The sequence below is a fragment of the Carex rostrata genome, chromosome 21, assembly GCF_964058835.1.
Source record: "Carex rostrata chromosome 21, lpCarRost1.2, whole genome shotgun sequence".
Lineage (NCBI taxonomy): Eukaryota > Viridiplantae > Streptophyta > Magnoliopsida > Poales > Cyperaceae > Carex > Carex rostrata.
This window is the reverse complement of record NC_135938.1, coordinates 5,566,243-5,580,727: the sequence shown is the minus strand read 5'-3', so window position 1 is coordinate 5,580,727 and position 14,485 is coordinate 5,566,243. Positions and strand designations below refer to the sequence as shown.

The window sequence follows — 14,485 nt, the reverse complement described above, 5'->3', positions numbered from 1 at the left end:
TTGTGGATGAAAAAAAAATTGTTTCTTAGTGTGTTGTTGAAAAAAAAATGTTTGGATCCGAATTATTGATCCCAGTTCGAACTTTAGATATGGGTCAATAAAATTGTTTTGTCGTGTACATTGAAATTCTAAGATACTCTATCTATTTCTTTAGAAGTTATTTTGTATTTATAACATTTTAATATTTATTTTAAAAACACTTCTTGAGAAATAATTATAGTTGCCAAGCACAAAGATATATAATTTCTTTTAAAAATTTCTAATATTTAGTTAATCGATTTCTACTAAATAATCCGATTTCAATTCCATAAACAACATTCTAATTCGAGTGAGTCTATGGTAATATGCATATCACGGGTTGTTACCGTGCTACGGCTCTATATTAGAGTTTTCAAATCTTAACGGTCGATCCGAACCGTTCATCTTGTTCTCCATATTAATATGTGTCTGGAGACCAAATTTTACATTTTTTTAAATTGTTTTACTATTTTTTTAGATATTTAGAAAATCACTTGATCTGAAAATTCTGGACCATCCAAAAATAGTGATTTTCAATAAATCTAAAAAAATAGTAAAAAAATTTCAAAAAATGTAAAATTTCGTCTCCAAACACATATTAATATGGAGAACAAGATGAACGGTTCGGATCGACCGTTAGAATTTGAAAACTCGAATATAGAGCCGTAGCACAAATCGTAATATGCATATTACCATAGACTCACTCTTCTAATTCTAATTCCAATTCAAGTTTCAAAACCAACAGTCATTGAACCACAGTATAAACCTTCTCCACAATTCTCTGGCAACTATATTTATTAAAACTTTTGCTATAAATGAACAGACAAATCCCGTCTATGATTACTGAAAACAGATTCAAGAAAAGAAAAAGGTATATATGAATAATTCGTCTTTCTTCCTTGAGTAACGTTTCCCATCCCTAGATGCCCTCTTGAGAATTCTCTCATAATCTTCCCGCATGATCTGAGTTGCAAATGAGAAATGTTTGATATTATAATTAAGGAGAGGGATCACCTTACAATAGGTACGTACATACTTCTATAATCTTTGATCAGCGAGGATATGGTACTATGCATAGTGAGGATTGATCTGTACTATGGATCATTATTTTCATTTTGAAAGTTCTAATAGTCGAGCTAAAACTTTCAACATGAACTCCATATGAAAATGTACTTGCAGGCCAAAATTTATATTTTTTTTAGAATTTTTTTACTATTTTTTTAGATAGAGAGAAAATCCCGATTTTTTTATTTATATCCAAAAATTAAATTAAATTTCAAAAAATAACCGAACCGGATGTCAAATTTGAAATCTACCCAAACCGGTTAACCGTTAACCGGACCAAATTTCCGGTTAACGGTTAACCGGACCTTTTCAAAATGGTTCGGTTAACCATTAACCGGACCCAAACCATGGGTCCGGTTAACGGTTAACCGGATTCGTTGGTTCGCTGAACCGTTAACCGAACCCAATTTTTTTTTTTTTTTTTTTTTTTTTTTTTTTTTTTTAAAACAGAAAATTTTAAATGCATATGTATATGTATTTTTTTATTTTATATGTATATGTATATGTGTATGTATATTTTTCTATAATTTTAAATTTCAGATTTGATTTACAAATTTTTTTTGTGTAAATTTGATAAATCTAAATACGAATTTTATTTTATATGTATATGTAGAATATTAATAAAATAAATATTCCGACAGAATATATATAGTTTCTGCAACATCCAATTATTAAGGTCTAAAATAATAATAATAATAATAATAATAATAAGGTCTAAAATTATTTATATGAAAATATATATAATAAATTTCTGCAACAGAAAATTAATTAGGCCGAAAATTATATATGAATTCATATAAAATCATAGAAAATACCAACATAATACAATTTGTGCAACATATACACACATATAGTTTTTTGTACATGCAATCCCATCTTATCCTATCATATAACATATAGTCAAGATCCAATACAACACATATAACACATAGTTCGGTCCTTCCCCTTTATTAGCCATGCAATCAACTTTTGGCCAAAATTCAGCAAGTTCAGCCCATTTTGCCAAAACGCATGGCTGTCATTGAGGTTGGACCGAATTTTTGTTCATCTTAAGTTGTATTAGATCCAATATAGCAAAAATAGAGATGCGCATGTGAGGCCTCTTGGGAGGTTAAAGGTCTCCAACTTTTGCATCTCCCATAAATTTTAATAATAGAGAATAATTATGAATTGATTCAAGAATAATAATTCTCAAAATTTATACGAACCAAAGAATTAAATAAAATTAATAATTCTCCGATTAAAATTAGTAATTAATCCCAAAAAAAAATTTACTCTCGGATTAATCCAAAATTCGTCCAAAATGAATTTCTCAGTTTAAATTCGTCGTATAAGATCCGTAATCATGAACCATCAAAATGAATTTCTCAGTTTAAATTAGTAACTGTATATTTCAAAAAAAGTAAAAAAAAGTAAAAAAAAAGTAAAAAAAATTGGTAACTGTATATTATTTATGTATATGTATATGTGTATGTGTATGTGTATTTTTCTATAATTTTAAATTTCATATTTGATTTACAAAAATTTTTGGTGTAAATTTGATAAATCTAAATACGAATTTTCATGTATATTTTCAATAGAAAAAAAAATTGAAAATTTTCTGTTTTAAAAAAAAGTAAAAAAAAAAAAAAAAAAAAAAAATGGGTTCGGTTAACGGTTCAGCGAACCAACGAATCCGGTTAACCGTTAACCGAACCCAAACCCTTGGTCCGCTAAACGGTTAACCGAACCAAGGGTTCGCTAAACGGTTAACCGAACCCTTGGTCCGCTAAACCGTTAACCGAACCTAGGGTCCTGTTAACCGTTTAGCGGTTTGGGTACTTTTAAAATTTGAAATGCGGTTCGGTTGATTTTTGAAATTCAATTTAATTTTTGGATAAAAATAAAAAAATCGGGAGAAAATCAATACTTTAAAATATAATTTTTTTTACTACTTTTTTAGATAGGGAGAAAATCAATACTTTTGAATGAGAATTTTTAAATCACGTGATTTTCTACCTAAAAAAAATAGTAAAAGAATTATAAAAAATATATAAAATTTGATTTATAAGTATATTTTCATATAGAGATCATAATATGTGCTATGCATCATAGCCTCACTCCTCTTTGATATAGATGATTAAAATTATTTCAAATAAAGTTAAAGTTTTAAGAGTAAATTTATAGTTATGGTCTCAATACGTAGATAGTGTAATGATCAATTTCATATAATTTAATGATGTATCATGAATTAATTGTTAATTTTTGATCATCAAGATATCAAGTCACAATGCATGACAAAATATACATCAAATCTCATCATCTTTTATGGACATAATACGTGCATTCTATTGATTGTCTCTAACGTTGGATTTCAAACCTAAACTTTATTTTTGAAGATTGTCGAAATAATTGATTTTCAAATTATCCCTCCTATACTTAAATGTATGTATTTTATAGATATATGTCATCTTAATTATTTTGGATTGCACAATCATGCATGGTGACTATATGAAGTTGTGCTATGATTGTTTGCAAAACATTGATCGGCCGGTACTTTGAATTTAGGGGCAATTTCATGTATACCTCTCAAAAACCTTAAAATTACGTATTTCTCCTTCTAAAATTCATAATATCATATTTACCCCTCTATATGTCAAAAACTCAAGTTAATCATGTGTAGTATACCATAAAATATAATTAATCACCTAACTAATAAGTAATTAATAATAATTAGACTAATTTGCCCCTTCTTTACTAGTTCTACAATACTGGTTACCAATCAAAGGTTTATCGGTCACCACTGGAAGCCACCGTGATAAGAGAAGTACCATCTTCCGATTAGAAAGTATCGCCCTTCCCGACTTTCAGGATATCACACAGGAAGACTAGATCGATCAGCTGCAAAGGATGGATAATCCCAACCAAGAAATTGTCAGAAAGAAGGCTCTCTTTTATGTAAGCTTGCTATATATAGTTGCTCTTGTTGGATCATAGTATCCAACGTTGAACATATATGTGATATAATTATGAATTGTATATTGTCATCTATGATTGTTCTATAAAGTGATTTATATGAATTAAGGATATTTGACATATGTATTAATTAGGGTGTAATTCATAAATGTATAGACTTATAAGGAGAAAGCTCAAATTACTGATGAATTGATTGTGAGATTTGCAATCAAGTAGAATCAACTTCTAGTGAGTTGTGCGGGCTGCACAACAAACTTTGTGCAACCGCACTTAATTATTAATCTGAAATATACATAGTAGATCAAGAAGAACTTCTTGTCATTAGAGACGAGTCACGTGCTCACGGAGACGGTTAAAGAGATCAAGTACTATGACAAATTTTATGGAATCATGTATTAAGTTCTGCATTTCAGTTATTTAAGTTTTGAGTCTAATTTGGCATAAAAGGTTCTTACAATTAATGTGGAAAACTTATAGAAATCTAATATTACAAAATTGAATTGAATTGTGAGCAAATGTAATTTCATTAACTTGTCTCAGTTACATCCTATGGTCATTATATAGACCTGTGATCTAATTACAAGTAGTGCCTCTAACTGACTTAATTAGTATCCGTTTAGCCTATACAAACCCATTAAACCTATACAGGCTATGCTCTGTCTATTAAAATTGTTTTTTTATTTTCCGGAATATAAGTGATTAATTGACCTCTAGATAAGATGTAATTGTTTGACTTTCCTAACAGCTCTTCTCAAGGAAGGTTTAGAGAATGCTCATTGGAGCCTTATTCATACGGCTCATAGGACTCTTTTGGAAAGATTTGATTCAAAAGAGTGAAAACTTACCTTTTGTCAATGGATCTATGTATATGTTAGAGGTGTTAAGTCACTCTCATGATTTTAAATTTTTTAATCACGTATATTAAAATTTAATTAAATTTTGATTCTTAAAGTTTTTATATATTTTAGCATTTCTCATAAAATAATAAATATGTACTTGTAGTTTAGGTGGTTAGAGTTCCACTTGACATTTATGAGATATTTGGATCAATTTTCACCGATTATATTTTTTTCTGTTAACAAATTATATGTTTTATAAGAGATAGGCTAATGTGCTTTCGGTAGCATATGAGCCGAAATACACACGGTCTAAATTTGAAATTTTAAAATTCAAAAAGTCGATCTGAACCGTTCATCTTGTTGTCCATATTAATATGTGTTTGGAGACCAAATTTTACATTTTTCTGAATTTTTTTACTATTTATTAAGCCACTTTAAAAATCGCTAATCCAACGGTTTTACTGTTTTGTTAAGCCACCGTTGGATCAATAATTTTCAAAGTGGCTTAATAAATAGTAAAAAAATTCAGAAAAATGTAAAATTTGGTCTCCAAGCACATATTAATATGGAGAACAAGATGAACGGTTCAGATCGACTTTTTGAATTTTGAAATTTCAAATTTGAACCGTGTGTATTTTGACCCATATGCTACCGAAAGCACATTAGCCTATCTCGTTTTATAATAAAACTCTCATATTCAAAATTTCTAGATCCGCCCCTGAAGTGTTAAGAAAATGGAGATGCTCCCCAAGCTTTCCACCAAGCGTCGGCAGCTAGGGAACTAGAGAGCTGCCTTCTTGAAAATGAAACTCACGAATTGCACTATCTTCACTTCACTAATCAAGTTTTGGGCCTTTTCCATGTGGAGTAGTTGGAGATGTGCTTTAGACCTTTCTTGGCGTGAGAAGAGTACGGCTTAAGGAATCATACAAAGACAGCGAGACATGGTATACGTGACCAATAGTTTTTGAGTTCAAACCTTCAGCTGTGGTCGCAGACCGGCTTAGAGTTGAAATTGGTGCTACCGGTCTAAAAAAGTAATGGCAGAGTGGTGGTCTGCTGGAGAGCAAGATGAAGAGGGGACACGATGCAAACTAGAAAGGCTTCTTTAATAATTACGTGATTAATTGTGATTAATTATAATTTTTTTATATATTAAACATGATTAATCTGATTATCGGTTATATTTGATGAGGAGGGTTCCAATACCTCATATTTTATATCTTCGTTTTTAAAGTTCAAAATTTTGATCCGAACCGCTCAACATAATATTTATACTAAAATATGACTGGAGATGAAATTTTATAATTTTTGGAAATTTTTTACTATTTTTTTAAGATAGGTACAAAATTACTATTTTTGGACCGTTAAAAAAAAGTGATATTCTACCCATCTTAAAAAATAGTAAAAAAATTCTAAAATCATCCCTAATCATATTTTATCATGGATATCATGTTAAACGGTTTAGATCGATAATTTAGACTTTGAAAATGAAAATATAAAATATGAGGTATGATGAGGTATGAAAGGCATGAAGCATTGAAACCCTCCTCATATTTGATATATATTAAATTTGTATTGGATAAATATGTGAGTTATCATCATTTAGAAGGATAAATATGTTATTATAGATTTTGGAGGAAAAAATTACATAATATCGAAATTTTTAAAGGGTATACATGGAATTCCCCCTTCAATTTATATCTCAACTTTTAATCTGAATTGTCTATTTAAACCACTCGATATTATCTATATATCAAAATTTCATTTGATTGTGTACTTTAATACTTTTTGACTTTTTATATGAAACAAAATCATCACTATATATTAATATTCGGAATTCCAAAAATCAATCAATTTTTCCTATAAAAAACCGATAGATTTTTTTCCAAAATAATTCGATATATGGGGTAAGGCTGTGCTATGGGTTGCATAGAGACCTACGGTGCTACGGCTCAATATTAGAGTTTATAAAGTCCAAATGATCGATCCGAACAGTTCATTTTGTTCTCCATATTAATATGTGTTTGAAGACCAAATTTTACATTTTTTGAAAATTTTTTACTATTTTTTAGATATGTAGAAAATAAGTTGATCTAAAAAATTATGCACCATTTAGATATTTGATTTTCTACCTATTTAAAAAAATAGTAAAAAATTTTCAAAAATTGAAAAATTTGGTCTCCAAACACATATTAATATGGAGAACAAGATGAACGGTTCAGATCGACCATATAGATTTTGAAAACTCGAATATTGAGCCGTAGTACCATAGGTCGCTATGCAACCCATAGTACCTTAGCCTTACCCCGATATATGTATACCACATTAGTGGCTTGAATATATAGATGTGGCATAATGTTAACAGAATAATCTTCATTAACCCTACTCTCGTATTAATTAATTATCAAACACATCAAAAATAGTTTATTTTAATTCCTCTATCTTCTATATATCCAAAAGTAGAGGTGTAATGGATACGGTATGCTTTAAGTTAGGCATAACCATACTCATATAAAATTGGTCTTATATGGAATTTTTTTATCTTTAGAAATTAAGACAAAGGAAGAGAGAAACAAAAAGAGCACATTGTATTTTAAATTAGTAGAAAGATCGGTAGAATTCATACCGATTCAAACTTAGTTTTCTTTTTCTTTTTAATCTGATACATAGATAGAGATAATTCTTATATTAGATTATAGTAAAATGTAAAAAGTTTTTGATAAAGTAGATGAAATATTTCTATTATTTATAGATTTTAAGATACTCTATTATTTTTTAAAAAACTTTTTATACTTTACTAGAAAATTTTAAAGGAAATAAATACATGCTGGTTTAAATCTGTATTATTCCTACCGATATTTCAAATCTTTTAATTTTTAATTAGTATTAGTATAAATTTTACCGATCTTTCTACCCATTAAAAATATAATGTACTCTTTATGTTTCTCTCTCTTCTTCTTTTTTTTTTAATTTCTACAGATAAAAAATTTCAGATCTTACATATACTTTATTCTTATACATTAAATATTAACTTATCTATATACTATCCTTACCGTTAAGATATATAATAGATAACGACATAAATAACTACAATTAAAAGAATAAACTGATAGCATATATGATTTAATCAAAAAAACATAACTAATAAATATATATATTAAATACATCATGTATCTAATATCACAAAATATAAAAATCATATATAAATTTTTATCCCAATATTTTAAAAGATATATATTATTAATTAAATAAAAGACATAAAATGCTTGCATAAATCATTTTTCTCATAAATTACTAATTATAATATATATATATATATATATATATATATATATGAATATGCTAGCATGCTATGCATAACATAGAGCCCCTCCATGCAACGCCTTGGAGTTCAACTTTTCAAAATCCTAACAGTCGATCTGAACCGTTCATCTTGTTCTCCATATTAATATGTATTTGGAGACCAAATTTTACATTTTTGGAATTTTTTTACTATTTCTTTAGATTTATTGAAAATCGCTATTTTTTTATGGTCCAGATTTGCTGAAAACAGCGATTTTCAATAAATCTAAAGAAATAGTAAAAAAATTCCAAAAAATGTAAAATTTGGTCCCCAAACAAATATTAATATGGAGAACAAGATGAAAGGTTCGAATCGACCGTTAGGATTTTGAAAAGCCAAAATCCAAGGTGTTGCATGGAGGGGCTCTGTGCTATGCATAGCATGCTAGCATAATCCAAGGCGTTGAAACCCACCTACCTTACGTGTGATGCATCTACATGTGAAATTTTTAAACCGAATTAATTTAGTATAAAGTCAAGCGGTCAAAATTAGAAGGTTAATAAATTAATTTTAGTGGATTCATTTTTTGAACGTTTTTGACCGCTTGACTTTATACTAAATTAATTCGAATGTTTAAAAATTTCACATGTGGATGCATCACACGTAAGGTAGGTGGGTTTCTACGGTTCGGATTCGTCATTTGAAATCGATTTGATGAGTTTTAGAGTTAAGCTCACCAAAACTTTGGTAAGCTTAAGAGCACCCTAGTTCTACTCTCTCTCTCTCTCTCTATATATATATATAGGAGGGATCAAGTTACAACAAGCATTTTCTATATTTTCAAAGTCCAAATCGTCAATCCAAACTGTTAGATGTGATCTCTACAATAAAATGTGCTTGGAGACCAAATTTTACATTTTTTGGAATTTTTTTACAATTTATTAAGATGGGTACAAAATTCAATGGTCTGAATTTGACTAGTTTTTGTACCCATCTTAATAAATAGTAAAACAATTCCAAAAAATGTAAAATTTGGTCTCCAAGCACATTTTATAGTAGAGATCACATCTAACGGTTTGGATCGATGATTTGGACTTTGAAAATGTAGAAAATGCTTGTTGTAACTTGATCCCTCCTCATATATATATATAGAGTTTGGCTAGTATAACATCAGTGTCATTTTAATCTATATAACACTAACTCTAAAACCTATCAAATCGACTTCAAACGGTGAATCCAAACCATTTAAATCGATCTACTTCATTAGTTGTGCGTTTACATGTAAAATTTATAACTTTTCGAATTTATTTAGTATCAAGTCAAGCGGTCAAATATGTGAGTTTTTAAGTTAATTTTAATACATTAATTTTTCAATATTTTTACCACTTGATTTGATACTAAAATAACTCGAAAATATAAAAAAAAAAAATTGTATGTAAACGCATCACTCATAATGTAAATTGGTTTGAACGGTTTGGATTAGTCGTTCGAAGTCGATTTGATAGGTTTTAGAATTGGTGTTATATAGGCTGAAATGACACTGATGTTATATATATATATATATATATATATATATATAGAGGTGGGCTACGGTGAGTTGCGAAGTAAAACACATTTCTACTTCACACCGTATTTTTATTTTGAAAGTCCAAACGACCGATCCGAACCGTTAGATGTTTAATCCATATTGAAATGTGCTTGGAGACCAAATTTTACATTTTTTGGAATTATTTTACTATTTATTAAACATTTTTGAAAATTGCTGTTTTGCTGTGAACAGTAAAAACAGTAAAATTTTCTGGACCATCAGATCAGCGACTTTCAAAATTGCTTAATAAATAGTAAAAAAATTCCAAAAAATGTAAAATTTGGTCTCCAAGCACATTTCAATGTGAAGAACAATATGAACGGTTCGGATCGACGTTTTGAACTTTAAAATCGCAAAATATGAGCGTGAAGTAAAATAGTTGCTTTACTTCGCAACTCACCGTAGCCTAGCTCTATATATATATATGTAGAGAGAGAGAGAGAGAGAGGGTTCCAATGCCTCATTTTTTTCATACCTCATCATACCTCATCATACCTCATATTTTATATTTTCGTTTTCAAAGTTCAAATTGTCGATCTGAACCGTTCAACAAAATATTTATACTAAAATATGCATGGAGATGAAATTTTATATTTTTTGGAATTTTTTTGCTATTTTTTAAGATAGGTACAAAATCACTGTTTTTGAACCGTTCAAAAAACAGTGATTTTCTACCCATCTTAAAACATAGCAAAAAAAATTCAAAAAATATAAAATTTCATCCCTAATCATATTTTAGTATGAATATCATGTTGAACGGTTCAGATCGATAATTTAGACTTTGAATATGAAGAAAATGAAGATATAAAATATGAGGTATGATGAGATATAAAAAAAATGAGGCATTGGAACCCTCCTCATATATATATATTAGATAAATCACTTTTATTGTAAATTAGTAAATAAGAAAATTATATAAAATGTAATACGACACAATCTAATTATCATAATAAATTATATAGTTATATGTATAAATAAAAATAGTCATCATATATAATGTTTTATTTATTAATTAGTCTATTGGTAACGGACACAAAATAGTTACTCATCCTTATCAGATAAGCTAATGATTTTTTTTCTTATTCATACTCGTACCCGATAAATTAGCTAAAAAAAATAAATCACCCATACTCATCCTATTGAATATGATACGGGTCGCAAAGACAGAGGTAGAGAGATCTATTTTATAGTATCATAGCATTATTCTAAACTATACAGTAAAATCATACCTAAGCATCATTTTTTTGAAAAAATGGGGTCAATTGACCCCATTCAACTAAAGTGGATCCGCCACTGACGGGTCGGATAAATGGGTAAAAGATATCATTTGGCCTCTCTATCCAAAAGCGTTAGGAAATCAACAAGTTGTTGATTACGTAAATTTTGCAATCTTCGAGTCCATATGGAATAACATAAAAAGATTTATAGCAACACCATTGCATGATCTTGATAATAAAATGTTATTGATTTGGCTTGACTATTTTAGATTGTTTCCTTGTGCGTATCATGGAAACTTATTCAATAGCTATATAGGTACCCTTTCCATTTCTTATAACCAAAACCAACACTGCCATTAGCTACTCAAAATGCAATTCCATGCTCTCTCTTCCTCTTCATTCCTGCTCTTCTCAGCATATGTTTTCCTACATAGTTACTTAGCCGTTGGATCTCATCTCCAGGTGATACAAACAATCACTGTTGATAAATCAGGATATTATGGAAACTTCAAGACAATTCAAGAAGCCATCAATTCAGTTCCTGACTGGAACTATCAATGGATCAGAGTTCATGTTCACCAAGGAGTTTACATGTTCATTTCTCCAATCCATCACAACCAAAAAGCATTAAGTTTCCCAATAAAGTCTATTTTCTAGTTTTATTTTCTGTAACTATTTCCATTAACAATGTGCAGAGAACAGGTTATTATTCCAAAGGAGAAACAATTCATTTTGCTTGAAGGACACGGGACGAGCACAACGGTAATCCAATGGAATGCTTATGCAGTACCTGGTGATTCTGGAATTAATACGGCTGCCTTTGTTGTCAGTTCCGACAATTTTATAGCTCGGAAGATAACATTTCAGGTTTGGAGCAAAAATATTTTCATTTGTATTTAGTTTTAAATTTAAAATTCCAGTTGCCGTTTGTCAAAAGTGAATTCCTTAATTCAGGTGCTACATTGTCAATTGTACAAATTATTTTCGTCAGACCATTAGATAATTGATTTTTAATCTAGCGAAAAAGTTAATTACTTTAATATGGCTTATAAGAAATTGAAGCCAATGATCAATTTTTTTTTTTTTTTTCAAGTTGACTCGTTTTAAAGAGTACATAGGATGTTAATTGTTTACATTTCAAATGAGAATAATTATTCATATTCTCCTTTATTAACCTTTTTTAACTAATAAGTTTGATTTAAAAGTAATATTAACAAGGTCAATCACCCCTCTTCTTTCCCTTTCCCCTCTTTGACCCACCATAATTGAATTTTAAGCTCCTAGCACAACTGTCTCCATGTCAGAACTCGTATGATTACAAGAGCAAACAAGCCGTAGCAGTGGCTGCAGTCGTACAAGGGGACAAGTGTTCCTTTTACAACTGTAAATTTCTCAGTTACCAAGATACATTGTGCGACTATCGCGGCCGGCACTACTTCAGCCAGTGCTGGATTGAAGGCGGAGTCGACTTTATCTTTGGCCAAGCTGCTTCAATTTATGAGGTTTGTTATCCAAATTATTATTATTATTATTAAATAAAATAGTTAGGAAAGAACCCCTTTTCTCTTCCTTGTTCAATCTACAGTGCTTAGTCTATGCTCTGACATGTGGATACACTACAAATAAAGTATTGATTCAAATAATTGTAGCATTTATTGTTAGAATTAATTTAGGATTTTTGAAGCAATTCCAGCTAATAATTCAATAGAATAGACAATGCTTATGTGTGTCTTCTCGGTTGAATTCATACATAATTCGATTTCTTTTTTTTTTACAGACTAAAGCACGGCTTACAAATTGGTTAAAATGCAGCATACAATTTTTGTTTGTCTGTTATTTATCTTTGTTTTCTTTGTTAGGGATGCACTCTAAACTCCATACTCTTAGATAAGGGACCAAGCTGGTTTACTGCACATGCTAAGGTGAATCTTTCTGCGCCAGGTGGATTTGTGTTCAAGGATTGCACCCTCACCGGTTCAGGCAACATGTATCTCGGTAGAGCATGGAATCAGTATGCAACAGTGCTGTTTTACAATACATTCATATCTGATATTGTTGTACCGCTAGGCTGGGACTCCTGGCAGCATGATGTGTATGATTTCTGCTTTAGTTAATAATTTTGATATTAGTTTTACAAAATTTACGGCATTTGAAATTCTTCTTATATTTTTTTGTTTTCAATTTTTTTGTTGGGTGTGAGAAGGGGGGCATTGGGTCTGATTCAATCGGGTCAGGTAATGCTGGTACTATGGAGGTACCAGTCAGGTCTTCTATATTATACATACGTAAATCTGATCCTCGAAGCAACTAGAGATGCAATTGATAATGAAACAACTCTGTGTGAATTTCAGGTCTCAGATCACATATGCAGAGGCAAGTTGCACTGGACCCGGCTCAGACAAGGGCCAAAGGGTGCCATGGGAAAAGCAGCTCAGTGCTCAAGATTGGAACAAATATCTTGGCCACGAATTCATCGATCAAGAAAGGTGGATAGAGCACCAAGCTCCTTAAATAATGAAGAATAGGATAACTTGTGCATCGGCTCTGATTTCCGTGATTTATTAGCCAATGTCTAAATTAATGACATAAAAGGATGCTAATAGAAATTTAGTTTTGCAGTCTTCATCTGATATATGACATGTCAGTATTTTTTTTCTCACAGAGACCTTGCAATTTAACTAATTGACTATGTTACCCCTGTTTTGCACTTCCTGGAAGTAAGCAGTTTAAATTATGAGGATGGTATAAGATCTAAATTTCTGCTATTATATATTAGTTTATGTTCTCCACAGATCTGAAGAACTAATTTCTACTGCTGTCAGCTATCTGCACTATATCATTATTCAACAATTTCTTATTTAATATAACAGGATCCGTAAACAAAAAACAAAAACCACAATTCTGTGGCAGCTACTTTTCCCAAAATTTTTGCTTAAAATAAGCAGACGGATCCTGTCTACAATTACTGAAAACAATTATTATCACATCTTGAATGAAACAGATTAAAAAAAGAAAGAAAGAAAAATATGAATAGTGCCCCAAAATAGTTATACCCTTCCAACCGATCGACCGATCGATGTCATTACTTCTTTTCTTCCTTCACTGATGTTTCTCATCCCCAGATCTGTCTCCTTCTTGTTTCCCTTTGCAAATTCACCGAGAATCTTGCCGCATGAGTTGCAAGTGACAAACCCTGCTTCGGTTCTGATACGGCAAAATTGCGCGCAATGGTTGCACCAGATCATGGTTGATTTCCTTTTCTTTGCACAAAAATCGGAGCTCAAATTGCTTAGTTTGGTTTTCTGGTATTGTGAGCTGACATGAAAGGCGGAGAGAGGAGAGATTTAGGGTTTTTCATGAGGGAAGGGATTGTATATATATAGACATCTTATCTGGGGAAAATAAAAGAAATCAGGTTGTCTGTTGTGGGAACTTGGTTGGCAACTTGTTATTTGAACTATTTAATACATGTATACCAATTGGTTATTTTATATGGTAATTAATTATGTTCTAACAG

The 14,485-nt window shown here is 30.3% G+C and overlaps 1 protein-coding gene across 1 annotated transcript; it reads left to right on the top strand.

Moving 5' to 3' along the window:
* The first annotated feature begins 11,337 nt into the window (after nucleotides 1-11,337).
* LOC144573672 (putative pectinesterase 66) lies at nucleotides 11,338-13,694 on the top strand. The gene is made up of 5 exons (XM_078323447.1): nucleotides 11,338-11,561; nucleotides 11,664-11,835; nucleotides 12,273-12,470; nucleotides 12,828-13,060; nucleotides 13,320-13,694. The coding sequence occupies exons 1-5, from the start codon at nucleotides 11,338-11,340 to the stop codon at nucleotides 13,477-13,479; spliced, it is 987 nt and encodes a 328-aa protein (XP_078179573.1). The 3' UTR covers nucleotides 13,480-13,694.
* The last annotated feature ends 791 nt before the right edge of the window (nucleotides 13,695-14,485 follow it).